Raw genomic sequence first — 17,675 nt, forward strand, 5'->3', positions numbered from 1 at the left:
ATTATCAACAGTATTAAGAACTTTCTTTCCAACTGCTTATCTTGCACCAGTAAGAAATATTAACTTATGTACAGAAAAACTATCTTTATAGAAAGCAATTTTAACATTAAATTAAAAAAAAACTGATTTTAAAAGCCTCTTCATGTAACTTTGAAACTTCTTCCCCAAAGAGTTTCTGAGAGCTGCTGATGCAGTTGCTACTTTTCCTGTGCATTTACCCTTCCTCCATAATAGTTATTTGAATGTGTTATTATACCTGGAAAATGGAAGAAGTAAAATAAAGAAAGCAGCAAGCTGGGAAGTGTGAAGTCATCAGACAGAACTTGGGGAAACAGTGAGCACTCCCCTAGGGAAAGTGTGGCTAGGAAGGCAGCCTCAGTATGAGCTGGTCCCCAGGCTGGGGAGGCTACTCTCATTTAGAGAGATCATAGGCAAGTCCAGTGGAGTGCCATAAAACTGCCACCTGGTTATACCTACCCAAACTGTTGTCACTGCTCGTGGGCCAGGAAGCAATTCTATCCCTCAGCTTCTTTGTACAGGAGTTGTCTGACTTTGCAGAAAGGTCTACTTCCTCCTTTCTAATTTCTCGAACGAGCTGCATGCGGCATCTTGTGAAATCCTGAAAGGAAATCTTCCCATTTTCATCTGCTCCCAATTGGTTCATGATCTCAGCCACAGACTCTTCCATATTCAATTGGCGACACACCATTAGCAAGTCATTTCTGCAGAATGGATTGAACAGAAGAAAACGTGTTATGAGAGACAACTAAGCTAGAGAAACTAGTTAATAAAAGAAAAAGATATGTCTCAAATATACTCACACATACTAGACCTATTTTCAACTTTCTCACTGCTTCTAGAAAAGTGGTAACTGTATGAAAAAACATGTTTCATCTGGGTCATTCTAAACAAAAACTCTATTATTTGGAATCGTGAGGCAACTTTTAATCCTTTGTTCTCTCTTTCTTCCTGTCTCCACATCCTTTTCAACCTTTCTTTCTTTTGAAATTGAAGATTATAAAGCTCTTTCTTTAAACCTGAAGAGTGTAGCACTGTACTCTCAGTGTAAGATAAAGTTTCAGAACATAGAATAGACATTATTTCTACTCTTGGCAGAGTCCAAAATCTAGTCAAGTTATAAAAGAATCAACAGAGATTTTAACAAGCTTGATTTTCAGCTTTCTGGACTAATCAGCTAACTTTAGTAATTGTGTAAAATGTCATTTAATCTTGACTTTTGTGGTTTGGTGCTCAGCTGCCTTTGGTTTTTCCTGCTTTTCCTTAAATATTTTCCATTTTCCCACCAGCAGTCAATAAGCCCTAATACTAAGAGAAGTGATCAAAATCTCAATGTCTTCCAGGACTAGATTTAATGTAAATGTGTGAAGTGGGTAGATCTAAGATAAGAGGGTTTAGTGGGGTCTGTGGTTGGACTAGAGAAGTGTATCCAGCCTACAGGGTCTCAAATTTAAAAAAAGAAGAATAAAAAAGAATTTCAAAAGGAATAACAAGAACAATAACCCTGCGCCAACAAAGAACATTTATATGGAGGACATCGGTTTGATCCGTGACATACGGTCTTGTTCTTTTCTATCTAAGCTTCTTTAGCAAATATTTTGTTCATATTGCTCCAACTGCAGGTCTCAACAAAGGTCAAAGGACTATAGAATTTAAGTGGTGGAAGAGACATGAGAAATTTGTTCATGGTCACAAACAAAGCTAATTAGTGTTCCTGTCTCAACATACCACCAAAGTTCAGTTATCTGGAGAACATAACCAATTTGATGTTTGCTGATACCTGAAACCTAACCATGCTAAGACCACTCTTCAAGTTACCCTTCACAAATTCTGTCTCCTGGTCAGTGTTACAAATGATCTCTCTCAAGTTCCCTAGGCTCACAGAATTGTGGGCATTTTTTGTTTTTTTTTGTTGTTGGTTGTTTTCTTTTTTTTTTTGAGTCGGAGTTTCGCTCGTTACCCAGGCTAGAGTGCAATGGCGCGATCTCGGCTCACCGCAACCTCCGCCTCCTGGGTTCAGGCAATTCTCCTGCCTCAGCCTCCTGAGTAGCTGGGATTACAGGCATGCGCCACCATGCCCAGCTAATTTTTTGTATTTTTAGTAGAGACGGGGTTTCACCATGTTGACCAAGATGGTCTCGATCTCTTGACCTTGTGATCCACCCGCCTTGGCCTCCCAAAGTGCTGGGATTACAGGCTTGAGCCACCGTGCCCGGCCGAATTGTGAGCATTTTTAATATCTTCTCATTCACTCCACCTTACCCCTAATTCTATGACCTGCACTCCCCTCCCCCACCTCTGCCCTTGTCCCTTTCCCCAAGTTTCCAAGGTCCAAGTTATCATCAAATTTTTGTTAGTCTTGTCCCTGAAATGCTTTTATACTTGCTCTTTATGGTGTTTTTCATTAAATGTAACAGATTCCAAGACCTTTTAATTTATGCCAGGCCTATGCCACTATCCTTTTTAGCTTATCACCCTGCTTCCATATGCTATCTCATTTTCATGTTTTATAAAGAATTTTTACACATAGCTACATGTTTTATCCTCTGTGTACATATGTCTTTGTGTCCATATGTATATTTTATATCTATATATATGCCTGTGCATCTGTGTATACACACACACACCTATGTTTGTAAAGTAGATGGATGAGTAGAGGAATAAATATATACATGGAAGTGGGCGTGGTAGGTTAAATTATTATTAGTCCTAATCTTGCATTATCCCATTTTAGTGTTTTACATGTATACTCTTGCCTTGCTCTCAGGGCCAAGGACATTCATGGTAGGTGTGTCCTTTCCTATCCCTTAACTTCAGGCTTCATATCTAACTTGCTTTGGCCCCTGGGATATTACTGAACAAGCGCCTATACTGTTGAGCTTGTCCCCTTTTGCTTCAGTCATCATTACAAGAAAAACATACCATAGTAGCCATTACCCCTATATCTAGCCTGGGTCCCCAAATAAGCCACCCTATTCTACCTGAAGACTCACAGCTTAAGAAAAGTCATTCCAGCTGACCCCAAAATTTGTGATCAAGATTAAGTTTTTATTGTTTATGCAAATTAAAGTTCATTCTTAAGCTCAGATTTTGTGATTTTTCTCCCATCAGTAGCTAATCAATACACTGAGAAAGTATTTATTTGGTTTTTAAAGTAATGTTCTCATATGCTTATATATTTTGCCCTTCTTTGTATACAACCTGCCTGATATTCAAGCAGATTCATCCAAGAGTTAGGGATGATTAGAATTGCTAAAGCAGGAATACAAACAGAAAGGACCCAGCTTTTACTCTGAGTTCAGAGTTCAGCCTAACTTTCTAAAATAAGAATTTGTTTTTTAGATATTTAGGCATAGTCTTAAAATTAGGCTTAGCAAGAAATAAGGAGGTTTTCTAAATTCCAGAAGTTCATGTAATATTAACATTAATATTCTCTGATTGGTAAGAATATGGTATATTCATTTTTCCTGTCTGTATGTTGTCATTTTTCACAGTGTATTAGACTGCTTTCATAAATTGATATGTCACTGTAGGTTTTAAAATGGGGATATTAGTAGTACTTACCTCATAGGGTTGCTCTGAAGACAAATGAGATAATACATAGAAAACATTTAACATAGTTACTGGCACATATTAAGTACTCAATAAACAGTAGCCATTATTATGATTGTTTTATAATTGTTGATCATAGATCTTTCATAACACTCCAGTTTCATGATTAGGGCTTTAATAATGAATCATGATCTGCTCAGTGGAAAGGAATACCGAATGGAACTGACTACCTCACTAAGTGGTACAACCTGCCCACAGAGGCCCACCCTTCCTTCCTGCTGGAGGCCCACTTACACACACTTGGGGACCCTGGTGAGAAACTCAGCTCTGTTCAGGCTTGAGAAGCCCCATTCTACAAGAAACAGCTGCAAAGAAGTAATTGTGGTCTAGAAATGTCAACTCAGAGTAGAATATGTAACACTGAATTTAATTTTAAACGTGTAGGCTGTTGAGAGGCTGATATAAAAGATCAAAACCAAAATACATTGCACTCTATCAAATTCAGTCAAAGTGTAAGCTTTAAATAGAAGTACTCATAAAAATTCAAGCTAAATTCTTTCAGTATAGAAATACAAAATTAACAATAATAAGTAACAAGCTCGCAGGGGAATTACAGTTATTCCCTGACATGGTTTGGATGTTCATCCTCTCCAAATCCCATGTTGAAATGTTATCCACAATGTTGGAGGTGGGGCCTGGTAGGAAGTGTTTGGGTCATGGGGGTGGATCCCTCATGAATGGTTTAGCACCATCCCCTTGGTGATGAGTGAGTTGTCTCCCTATTAGTTCACACAAAAGCTGGTGGTTTAAAGAAGGTCGACATCTCCTCCCCTACCTTGGTCCCTCTCTCACTATGTTACATGCTGGTTCCCCTTTGCCTTCCGCTAAGATTGGAAGCTTCCTGAGGCCTTCACCAGAGCAGATGCCAACACCACACTTCCTATACAGCCTGCAGAACAGTGAGGCAAAGTAAACCTTTTCTTCCCTATAAATTACCCAGCCTCAGGTATTTCCTGACAGCCACAGAAGAATGGACTAACACATCCCCATTTTACAGATTATGATATGACAGCTGAAAGAGTCACAGAGACAATATAGGGCAGAGCCTGGAATCTAAACCAAATCAGTCTGATTCTAGAGCTCTTGCCCTTTCCATGCTATCATCTAGCATCGTGGACATCAGTAACAGGTACATTTGACATGAGATGAGCAGCTTGACTATCAAAGGTCATGAATTAACAATGCTTTTATATCAAACCAGAAAGGTCACATTCATCTAGATATGTGTTATCCTTCTATGTTAGATACGAATGAGAATATAAAGTTACACTGTGTTATCAATAAGATAAGAAAACAAAGTGACAGGAGAAGAATAAAATTATAAAAGCTCTCCTTTATACCAAGAACTAAGTCTAGAGAACTTGAATCACAGGGTATTTCTATAAGCCACCTTGCCAGGTTGTTACAAATGGCCTACAATGACGTACAGTCCCTTGTGACTATGCCTCTTTACAGCATGCCTTTACCATTTCTCCCATCAATAAATGGAGGCTATTTCTCTGCCCTTGAATCTGGGCTGGTCTTGAGACTGGCTTTGACCAATAGAATGTGGTGGAAATAAAATTCTAGGATTCTGAACACACAGGCCTAAAGATGCCTTCTAGCTTCCAATTTCAGCTCAGTGCCTTCCACTTCCATGCAGTCCTGGCGGCCTGCTCAGGTTTATGGTGATCTCTTCCTTGTGATAACATTTAGTACCTGCATCAGTCATTTGGTGATAATTTCTAGTTTTGTGACAGATTTTGGAGTATACTTAACTTTGATTTCTTCCTCTCGCTCTCTTTTTAAACATTATTTTCACATATTCAACCTTTATCTTCCCAATATGACCACGAGCTCCTGGCAGCCAGTGTTGGTGCTACATCAATCCCCTCTGAGATGTGTGCAGCACCCAGCACACCACCTCGTGCACAGCAGACCCCATCACATTTGTTTTGATGGATTGATACATAAACTCTCAGAAGTTGACAATGACCTTTCCTTTAAAAGGGGTCCCCACTTTGGATATTTTTCCACATATACCTGTCTTTGTACTTTCCCACAGAATGCAGCACACGGGATGCTTAATAAGTATGAATGACCAATGGCCTCCATAAAACACTAATAACCCTGTAGGCTTAGTGACAGACAGCAGAATATTTATCTGCCCTAGGCAAGGAAAGCTTCTCAGAGGAAGAGATACTAAATTGAGACTGTCCAAAACTAAGATAGTACAGCAGAGAACTATCTCAGTAGCAATAACAACATCATGTAAGTGTCCTGCCTTAAAAAAAATAAAACTTTTGTATATTAGTTCAGAAAACACACATTCATTGTAGAAAATGTAGACAAGCAGAAAGAAAATACAGATTACATGCAATCTCCTTACCCAGCAATAACCACAGTGAGTACCTGGTAAATTACATAAAATTGTACTGAACATTTTTTCCTCTAAGTCATTATTGTTACAAGTGCTTTAAAAGGTGTTTCATACTCATATTCATGCATATATATCTTATATTCAGATGATATCATCATAACATGAGAAAGAAACAGACCTCAGTTTGTATCAGAGGAACTGGCCAAGTCAGGCAATATTTAGCTCTTAGAGAACACCTATCACCAGACAGCAGAACTAAAATATGACTTCAGTTATTTCAGAAGATTGATGCTTCTCACTCAAAACTGCATAGGTTTCACAATGCACAGCTGTTATTTTCTATATCTTTTTCTCTTGGCTATTCTTCCTTTAACTTATAAGGAAATTGAGTATGAAGTGAAAATTCAATAAAACTATTTGTCATTCAAGTAAATTTCCAGGGTAACCTTGGGGATGTATAATGGGAAGGATGGGCTTTGGTCTCTCAGGCTCGGGGCAGAGAAAACACTATTCTTCCACACAATGATAATAAATCCCAAACCCAGTTTGAATGAGGGCTATACAGAGGCAATTTACTTTAAGTAATAGGTTTCATGCTTTTGTTCAAAATTCTCAACTAACAGAGACCCCTGGACCTAGTAGGTAGTCTAGCAATAGTTGCTTGTGAAAGACTACAAAAAACATCTAAAAACTAATTTTGCCCCTAAGTGTTCAATTTGAGTCACACAAAAATGTAATTTAGAAGTCTCTAAATATTCAAAGTGTGAAAAATTATAATTAGGTTATAAAAATTAACAGGTTTCTGGGCTATAGTTGGTAATTTCTATGTACAGCAGTTGAATGGAATAAATGCATTTGCCTTGCTTTCATCATTGCTTCTTAGTAAATAATTAGAGTGAAGTACAAAACAGTAAGCAAATAAGCAAACAAAACCATATTTAAGATAAAAGGAGAAGATGTTATTAAATACAGGAAATTTCAACAAATTTCAGAGAGACACAAAGAGATGGGAGCATGTTGATGGATTACACAGGTGCTAGAAATCCTTGCCTAGAATATGCAGCAGTGGAGCTGCTGGGCAGTATCAAAACGCTGAAGGGTCTGGGTTTACAGCCAGCCAGTGTGTTGAATTGTGAGAATGAGAAGTGGGGCTGAAAACAGTGGCTGCACTTCCTTTTCCTAGCATGGAATAAAGAGATATTGTCCAAAGTTGGTAATCAGGGCTGAGCATGGTGGCTCATGCCTATAATTCCAGCAATTTTGAAGGTCAATGCAGAAGGATCACTTGAAGCCAGGGATTTGAAACCAGCCTGGGCAACAAAGTAAGACATCATCTTTACAAAAAAATTTTTAAAACTTAGCCAGGCATGGTGGTGTACAACTGTAGTCCCAGCTACTTGGAAGGCTAAGGCAGGAGGGTCACTTGAGTCCAGAAGCTTGGAGGCTGCAGGAGCTCTGATTGTACTACTGCATTCCAGACTGGGTGACATAGCGAGACCTTGTCTTAGAAAAAAAAAAAAAAAAGCTGGCAATTAGGATACAGAAGTATTAGCACATTTTTCAGTGTTATGGACGAAATGATCAGGAAAATTAGAAACACAAATGGTACCAAGACTTTGTCTCTGGGGAGTTGACATGGGTGTGAAGAGGGAGGTAGGGCAGAAGGCTTGTGTTTTGTCACAAACTCTTCTGTACCATTTTATTTTGTTGTTTCCCATATGCATGAATAGGTTTTATTAAAGTAATATTTTCAATTTTAAAAAAACCGAATAGATTATTAATGTAATCTGAGATATGATGGACAAAAGATAGTATTTAGATAGATAAAGAATTCCACAATGCAATAAGGAAAAGATAACAACCCAACAGAAAATGGGCAATGCTAGGCATGGTGGCATGTGCCTGCAATCCCAGCTAATTGGGAGGATGGCTTGAGGCCAGAAGTTCAAGGCCACAGTGAGCTATGATTGCCTGTGAATAGCAACTGCAATCCAGCCTGGGCAACGAAGTGAGACCCGGCCTTTAAAAATAAAGAAAAAGTAAGAAAAATGGGCAAATGATGTAAACAGTCAACAGAAAAGAAAACCTGAATGGTCAATGAAGATATAAAAAGATTCCTAACCTCACTAAGTATAAGGAAAATGTAAATTTTAATAACTGGATACCATTTCAGTATCTAATGGATTGCCAAAAACGTTAGTCTTACAATACCAAGTGCTGACAAGGGAACAGAAACTTTCACATGGTATTGGTGGAAGAAAAGCTAGTATCACCTCTTTAGAGAGGACTTTGGCAGCATCTATAAAAGATAAATTCAAGCATACCCTTCAACCAGAAATTCAACTTTTAGTTACATGTGTTCAAGAAATTTATGCATAAATGGAGGAAACATGCACAATATCTGTAACAGCAAATAATTGGGAAGAGGTGAATAATAATTTTAATAATCATATTGATAATAATACACACTGGATGTTTATTGTATGCCAGGGCTTGAGCTAGCGCTTTATATATATTAATTAGTTTAATACTCACCACCACCCCATGAGGTTGGTACTATTATTATCTCCATTTTACAAGTGAGGAAATTGAGGAACAGAGATGTTAAATAACTAGTCCAGATGCCTATCAACAGAGAATATGTCTATATACAAATTGAAGTAGCATCACATAATGAAATACAATAGAATGGAGATTTGAAAGAAATACATCTTCAATGTATCATCATAAAAAGTCTCAAACACAGTAGTGAGTAAAAACATCAAGTTGAAGAATGACAGAAACAATATGACAGTATTAATCTAAAGTTTAAAAATATACAAAACAATGCTACAAACTGTATATAGATTTACACATAGGCAAGTAATAAAAACAAGGCCAAGAAGCATAAATCTCAACTGTAAAGAGGTGAGAGAGAGAGGGGAACAGGATTAGGGAAAGGCACACAGGGGCTTAACGTGCATTTGTAATGTCGTTTTTAAAAACTGTGGACAAACACAATGTTAACTTCAATGCAATCTGGGTATGGTACATATGTGTTCATTACATACTTGTAATTTTCAGTATTTAAAATGTCTCTTAAAAATCTAACATAAATATAAAGCAATTTGAAGCAAGTCTGGTCTGAGGCTACAGTTGGAGGGGAAAATGTTTAAAATGAATGTCAATCACATCAATAGGCATTTATAGGACATGACCCTTGGAGTTAATCAAATTAGATGATCCAAAATGTCATTTTGGAACTTTTGCTCATCCGTACAGACTAGAGAGCATCTGATTATTTTCCTGGTATGATTTTCTAGAAGTGGAATTACTCATTGTTAAAAGGTCCAATCTCTCAATATAGTTTTCTGAATATCCTTTGAGAAACATCAAATTTATAGTCCCACCAGCAGCGTCTGAGCTCTCTACACTTCAGCTATGTTTCTAGAGAGAGTAGTCTAATTCCCTACATAGAGAGTAGTCCCTATGTCCTCATTTTCTTTTCTGCAAAGGCATTTCATAACACATAATTCCAGAGACACATTTCTTTCTTTCTCTTCAGTGCTTAATGCTGACTGCTGCCTTCTTGAAACTCTTCCTTCATTCTGTTAAACTCCATCTTCTGGTTTCTCCCATCTCTCTATGAAGCTCCATATCAGAATTCTTGTCCTTAAATATATGCTATCTTAGAGTCATATCTTTGGTCCTCTGTTTTTTCACTTTATAGACTCTACAGATAATCTAATCTAAATCTGTGGCTTTAATCTACCACCATGCATGGCTGACTACCAAATCTCTACCTTCAGTTAAGTAGCAGTTCACCTTCTACATGGTAGCTACAATTGAGTGTCATATATTTATCTTGAACTTAAAGTCCTGTGCTTAATTCATCATCTTGTACCCTTTCCCAAATTTGCTCCTTCTAGCTACATAAATTATACCATCTAGTCACCCATGCTGGAAATCTAGAAGTTATCTAGGATGTTTCCTTCTTGGTTATCCCCATACTCAGTCACCAAGAACTAGAGCTTTTATTGTCTAAATAGCTCTCACGTCCTTTCCATCCTGATCATCCCTACCTCTCTCATCACTTTCCACCTGGTTTATTGCACTGGTCTCCTAACGGGTCTCACACTTTCCAATGGGCAGCCAACAAATTCTATCTGTTACTCTTTTCTGCTTAAAGCCCTTTATTTGCTCCCCACAAGACTTTTAGCTTCAAATCCAAGTTTCTCACTTCATAGCCAAGGCCCATCAGAATATGGCTGAGCCTACCTCTTCTTGCTGAAGTAGGCAGCCTTCATCCCAGCCCCCAAATTTCTTTTAGCTTCTGTAAGAGGCACTATTATTTTACATGCTCGTGCTTTGCACGTTTGTCCCTCTGCTCAGAACATCCATTTCTTTCCCTTTCTCCAAACTCCAGCCTATGTTTCATAAGTCACTCGAACAGTGTCTCCTTCAGAAATCTTCCATATCTCACATAACCCCCAGTCTAATTTGATAGCCCTTTATTATCTTATCAAAGTACTTGCACAAGCTTCAATCACTTACCCTACTCTATAGTAATTACTGATTTATTTTTCTCTCACTTTTAGTAAACCAAAGGTTGGCAAGTAAGACCTGTAGCCAAATCCAGATCATTTCCTGTTTCAGTGAATCTAGTTTATTGGAACACAGCATGCCCATTTATCTATGTAATGTCTATGACTATTTTTTTGCTATAATAGCAGAGTTGAATTATTGTGACAGAGACCATATGGCTCACAAAACCAAAAATATATACTCTATGACCCTTTACAGAAAAAGTCCGCAAATCTGTACTAGGCTATAAATTCCTAGAGGACAAAGTTCATTCTTTGTTCATTATCTTTGAGTCTGTAACACCTGGTATACAGTAAGTGCTAAATAAATGCATAACAAATGAATGAATGAGCTGGTAAATATAATGTTAGATTTGAGGTAAAAGAGGTGGAAAGAGAACCTAAATCATGAAAAACTTTAATGCCATTTCTTCTGTACTTTTTGCACACTTCATTTTGTAATCACAAATTAAAACAAGTTGATATTATTAGGTTTTTAAATATCTTCTAGTATATATGTGTGAAAGGAAAATAAAAACTTGGGACCCTAATTTCACTGTGCCAAAAGAAACAAAAATTAAGCTGAAAGCTGAGTCATGCAAGAAGCTTCTGTTCAAAAGCTTTTCCCTTTGTTCTAAGCAGATGGCTACAGATAAAAGTTAAATATCTCCACAGGTAGCTTCTCTATGTTCAGCTTATCTTATGTAAAGTGGCGATTTACTGAGCACCACGTGAATACATAATGGACTGTTCTCCTACCTGCTTCTTTTTTCTTGCAATGTATGGATTCAGTAAAGTGATCACACCCTCCCTCTTTCCCCCCAGGCTGCTGTTTCCTTTTAAATACTGAAGCCTTCAAAAATAATCTTTGGAGAAAGGCATGCACTCTTAACCTTGGCAAAATAAACTTCTAAATTGAGACCTGTCTCAGATACTTTTTGGTTTACATATGCTGGGCTCCATACCCTTCAAGTCATTAATCTAAACCTTCTATATTAATAGATATTAATTATGATGCTCAACTCATCGTAATTGACTGAGGTGATTAATTAAAACATTTTGATGCTTATGCCCCATAGCCCATGCAACTAAATCAGAATGGTGGGGGTAGGGGACTGGGAAATGGGAGAGGGGAAGGCAGCATCAGTATTTGTAAGTTGTTCAGAGAACTTCTGTTCTATACCAACAGTCCTAAGGAATGAGGGCTCTGAGGACACTCAGCAGTCTTAGTGATCAAAAACAAACAAGGCTGGGTGTGGTGGCTCACGGCTGTTGATCCCAACACTTTGGGAGGCTGAGGCAGAAGGATCGCTTGAGCTCAGGAGTTTGAGACCAACCTGGGCAACATGAGACTCCATCTCCACAAAAAAATACAAAAATTAGCTGGGTATGGTGGCACACACCTATAGTCCTGGCTACTTGGGAGGCTGAGGTGAGAGGATCACTTGAGCCAGGGAGGTTGAGGCTGCAGTGAGCCATCATTGTGGCACTGCACTCCAACCTGGGTGAAAGAATGAGATGCTGTCTCAAAAACCAACAAACAAAAAAACCGAGCCGGGCACAGTAGGTAGTGCCTATAATTGCAGCACTTTGGGAGGCTAAGGCAGACAGATCATTTGAGGCCAGAAGTTCGAGACCAGCCTGGCCAGCATGGTGAAACCCTGTCTCTATTAATAAAACAAAAAAAAAGAACGAAAGAAAGAAAGAAAAAATAGCCAGATGTGGTGGTGCACACCTGTAACCCCAGCTACTCGGGAGGCCGAGGCAGTGGAAATTGCTCCGAGATCGTGCCTCTGCACTCCAGTCTGGGTGACAAACCATATTGTGGTAATTTATGTACTGGCAAGATAAAACAAAATAGATATTTTGAAAAAAATCCTCTATAAAAGTAGGAAAACAAAAGGATTCCTCTGGAATGCAAGCTATACAAAGATGAAGAATTTGTCTATTTTCTTCACTGTTGTATTCTGAATACCAAGAACGGTACATGGCATATAATAGGTAGTTGGTAAATAAATCATAAATGAATGAGTAATTTCTTCATTTGCTTTTGATCAGCCAGAAGCCCATGATTCCAAATATTCCACTTGATCGAAATTTTACAGAAGAAGGCGGCAACCTGGCACATATAGGCTTCAGTGAATCAACAGATAACTTTCTCTAGGGGCATAAAAATTATATTCTACAACTTAACATAGTGTTTTAATGTTAAATAGGGAAAGCAAAGAGACACTGCTACAGATAAATGCACCTCAGCCTCTTTTTAAAATTCAGTTTTTATTTAAAACAAGGTCAGCTGCAGTTTGGAAATACATGCGATAATAACATGAAGAGCTATGAAGGAACGGGAAAATCAATTTCAACATTACCTAAACAAAAAAACAAAATGCCCTATGACATGCATCTGAAGGATTTAACTGAATTCATCTTGGCTCCTCCCACTGTCTTAAAGCACTCATCAGGTCTGCCAAAGTAATGATCATCCTACACTGGCATCAAGTTGAGCCCATGCGTTTATTCTCTCTCTGTCTCTGTCACTCTGTGTTTCTAATAAAACACTCTGCTAGAAATGATGAAACTATTGGTCCAATTCTTATATCTAAAAAAAAATGCTTTTGGTTGTGGTTACCAACTTGAAACAAATACAGAAAAATAGGAAAGACAAAAATCAAGTTTGAAAGAAAGAATAAACATATTAAGTCACCTAATTTATATCATAAAGATTCTTTTTGAAATGTCAAACCTAATAGAATACTGAAATATAAGCTTTTTCAATGGGGAAGGACTCCCTGTTCAATAAGTGGTGCAGAGATAACTGGCTAGCTATAAGCAGAAGAATGAAGCTGGACCCTTACTTATCACTATATACAAAAGTTAACTCAAGGTGGATTAAAGGCTTAACTATAAGACACAAAACTATAAAAATACTAGTAGAAAACCTAAGAAATACCCTTCTGAACATTGGCTTTGGAAAAGAATATATGACTAAAGCTTCAAAAACAATTGCAAGAAAAATAAAAATTGACAAGTGGAGCCTAATTAAACAAAAGAGCTGCTGCACAGCAAAAGAAACTATCAACTGAGTAAACAGACAGCCTACAGAATGGGAGAAAATATTCACAAGCTATGCATCCAACAATGGTCTCACATCCAGAATCTATAAGGAACTTAAATCAGCAAGCAAAAAACAAATAACCCCATTAAATAGTGGGAAAAGGATATGAACAGATACTTCTCGAAAGAAGACATGCAAGTGGCCAACAAACATGAAAAAATGCTCAATATCACTAATCAATAGAAACATGCAAATCAAAACCACAGTGAGATACCAGCTCACACTAGTCAAAATGGTTATTACTAAAAAGTCAAAAAATAACTTTTGTCAGTGAGGCTGTGGAGAAAGGGGAATGCTTATACACTGTTGGTAGGAATGTAATTAGTTCAGCCACTGTGGAAAGCAGTTTGGCGATTTCTTAAAGAACTAAACATGGAACTATTATTCGACCCAGCAATCCGATTACTGGGTATATACCAGAAGGAATATAAATCATTCTACCAAAAAGACATATGCACTTGTATGTTAATCACAGCAGTATTCCCAATAGCAAAGACATGGCATCAAGCTAGGCACTTATCAGTGATGAACTGAATAGAGAAAATGTACATATACACCATGGAATACCATACAGCCATAAAAAGAATGAAATCACGTCCTTTGCAGCAATATAAATGTAGCTGGAGGCCATTAATGTAAGTGAATTAACGTAAGAGCAGAAAACTAAATACCACACATTCTCACTTATAAGTGGGAGCTATACATTATGTACACATGGACATAAAGATGGCAACAATAGACACTTGGGAGCTACCATATGGGAGAGGAAGGAAGGGAATCAAAAGTTGAAAAAGTATTGGGTACTATATTCACTATCTGGGTGATGGGTTCAGTCGTATCCCAAAATTCAGCATCATGCAATATACTCATATAAGCTTTTTGCAAAAGTAGAATTTCCAATTAGCAACTTCCTCAATATTGTCTATTTTGAAACCTATTTCAATTTATTTTGAAATCTGTTTTAACCCTGTGAATTATTATTTGTAGTCTTGGACTTTACTGTTCAATACAGTAGCCACTAGTCACAGGTGGCTGTTTAAGTTTACATTAAAATTAATTAAAATTAAACATAATTAAAAATTCAGTTCCTCAGTTGTACGAGATCAACAGCCACATTGCAGATGCTCAGGAGCCACACTGAACAGTACAGCTATAGAATACGTTTTGTTCATGACAGAACGTTCTAACACTGGAAAAACTAAAATAGACTACAATATCTTCAAATAGCTTCAGGCAATAGTATCAGTTAAGCAAGGAGATGGTTAAAAATGTCAGTTATTATTCTAGTAAATAAGTAATATAAAACTAGAAGCATTTTTTTTTCTCAGAACACAAAAAAGTGATTATGTTATGTATTTGTTAGTATTTTGCAGCTGATTTTCTAATATTTGATTCACTTCTACTTATGGGACATATAAAAAATATCCACGTTTTGATTAAGGAAATGAGATTCAAATTCATGTCCAAATCACCACTCCCTTATGAAAACAGTTTGGTTGAAAGATTTATCGGACTTCTGGGGCAAGCAGAAGGGTAAGTACGTTTCCTAGAGAGAGCACTTTGCCTTCTTAGATTTGAGTTCCTGCAGTATTAATTCCTTCTGATGTTTAGCCTTTCCTTCCTAAGAGGTCACAGAAATAATGAATAGCTAAGATCAGTCTCTGACACGTTATTTTCCCCTTTCCAGATGACATGTCAAGAATGACTAAGAGCCACCATTCAAGAAGACAGCATCTGCAAACAGGGAAGTATTATGTTTACATGTTTTTTAACAACATTTTATTCTATAGTTCTTTTACATTTGACTGTTTCCTAATACTCTTACTCTTCATTGTTTTGATCCTCTCTTAATTTGATGTTTTTTACTGACACTGCAGTGGAAGAAAATACTTTAATGCATTTCTCCTTTGGATTATTTCTTTAAATCAGTAAATTAACATCTGGAATTAAGGAAGACTCAGCCTATCTTCATAATGATTTGTAAAAACTTCTCAAAAGCAATCTCTGGCATTCTTGGGGAAAAATACTCATTCAGAGGCTGTAAAAAGTATTTTAGATACATTTTTTCATTTAATTCTCACAATAGCAGATCTTATCTTCATCTTACAGGGTCTATCAGTGCCTCATAAAAGGGAATCTGTCCCAAGTTCCTGGCACCATGCTTTGTACACAGCAGGTACTTAAACAGCTTGATGGATGAATGAATGAACAAAGAGCACCTTTTTGTTAATCTCAGCGACAGATGTAGAATCTTACAGTGAGTACTCAGTAAATCCTTACTAATTGAATAGTCTAGCAATAATAGTCAGTATGACAAATGAATAAGTGGCTCTTAATATATCAATGTCCTTCCAAAAATCCCACTAAAGCTAAGCAATGGAGCCTAGATCCAAACACTATGTAAGGCAGTCATGTCTAAAAGATATAGAAAGAGAGAATACTTGGAAAAGACCATGGTTTTGGGGCAATGAAAGAATTTGGGAAGTGAATCACTTTCAAAAAATTTATTTCTAAGTGTATTTTAATAACATTTCCAGAATAGTTATCCCTTCAGATCATTTTAGGTCACACTTTCATGGGAAAATTACACACGTAACACCATTATTATAAAAAGACAACTGCACTCCATTTTTTTCACCAGGGTAAAAAGATGTATATCACAACATGTATTTAATATTTAAAAGATCTGCAGTGTGCTGTGAATGATAAACTTGCAATTATGTTTATTTTTTCCATTGTGGAAAACAAGGAAATGTAGAAGATAAAGCAAAATTTTTCATTAAGAGCTACTCAATAGAATAACCAAGTCTAAGCAGTGTTTAATTCTAGGCTCCAAAGGTATACTTGACCTCTGGCTCTTTAAATTGAAGTGGCCCATCCACAGAGCCTCCTTCCAGTCTTTTCAATCCTCTGTCCCTTGGTCTCATTGTCTTTCTCATCCAGCAGCCTTCTCAGTATTTCTTGCTTCCCACATCGTTTGAACCTGTATGTCTGACCCCCTAACCTCCCGACTCTGCTCACACAGTTAGGGAGTGCTGCATTCATACTGAGAACAGATTTACTCAATGTTTATTTTGGCTCCTTGGGTCTTATGTTGGTCTGGACAGAAACCCAAACCTTTCCCTGAGGCTGACACTGTGACATGTGCAAATTTCCCCAGATTTTCTTATTTATATATTCTACCCTAGCATTTAAAAACTTTATCTTTATATTTTTAAAATTTTACTTATTTTTTAAATTATTGTTACTATTTTTTGAGTCAGGGTCTCCCTCTGTCACCCAGGCTGGAACGCAGTAGTGCGATCATAGTTTACTGTAACCTCAAACTCCTGGACTCAAGTGTGATCCTCTTGCCTCAGTCTCCCAAGTAGGTAGGACTACAGGGGCATACCAACACACTCAGCTAGTTTTTAAAATTCTGGGTGAAGATGGAGTCTTGCTACGTTGCCCAGACTGGTCTTGAACTCCTGGCCTCAAGTTATTCTCTTGGCCTCCCAAAGATGTGGGAATACAGGTGTGAGCCACTGCACCTGCCTACCAAAAAATTTTTAAAACACTCAGCACATGGAGGACTTTTTTTTTTTTTAACTGCGAAGTGATTGCATTAAAATTCTCCTAAACATCTTCCAAACATCTTTAGTTTTAGAAAATGGCATTAAAGCAAAAACAATATGGGGGAAATGGTATTTTACACTTTTTCTGAAGGATTAAAAAATACAATTTTTACATGTGTAATTTTCTCTCTTATTCTACTCACTCTCTCAGATTCTAATAAAAATATTATAGCACAAGAAGTAAATAAGGGCTTGTAGTCTAATTACAGAAATGAGGAGGAGACTTAACCCCAGTATATGCAGCAGCCTCAGGCAGGAAATGTCATTGTGTCTCACATCCTCAAGTATTACATGAAGGTATCACCCAGGCTGGAGGGCAGTGGTGTGATCACAGTTCACTGCAGCCTCAAACTCTAGGGCTCAAGTGATCCTTCTGCCTCAGCCTGCACACCCAG

General features: G+C 37.4%; 1 protein-coding gene across 1 annotated transcript in view; it reads right to left on the minus strand.

The window, feature by feature from the left end:
• Positions 1 to 17,675, minus strand: part of MCC (MCC regulator of WNT signaling pathway) — a 461,802-nt gene that overhangs the window by 358,737 nt on the left and 85,390 nt on the right. Inside the window, exon 2 of the mRNA XM_012470094.3 lies at positions 478 to 722. Within this exon, the coding sequence (XP_012325517.1) occupies positions 478 to 722 (245 nt within the window). The remainder of the gene's footprint in view (positions 1 to 477; positions 723 to 17,675) is intronic.

This window comes from Aotus nancymaae, unplaced genomic scaffold (assembly GCF_030222135.1).
Source record: "Aotus nancymaae isolate 86718 unplaced genomic scaffold, 86718_ANA_hifiasm-v0.15.2.pri h1tg000014l, whole genome shotgun sequence".
Taxonomy (NCBI): Eukaryota; Metazoa; Chordata; class Mammalia; order Primates; family Aotidae; genus Aotus; species Aotus nancymaae.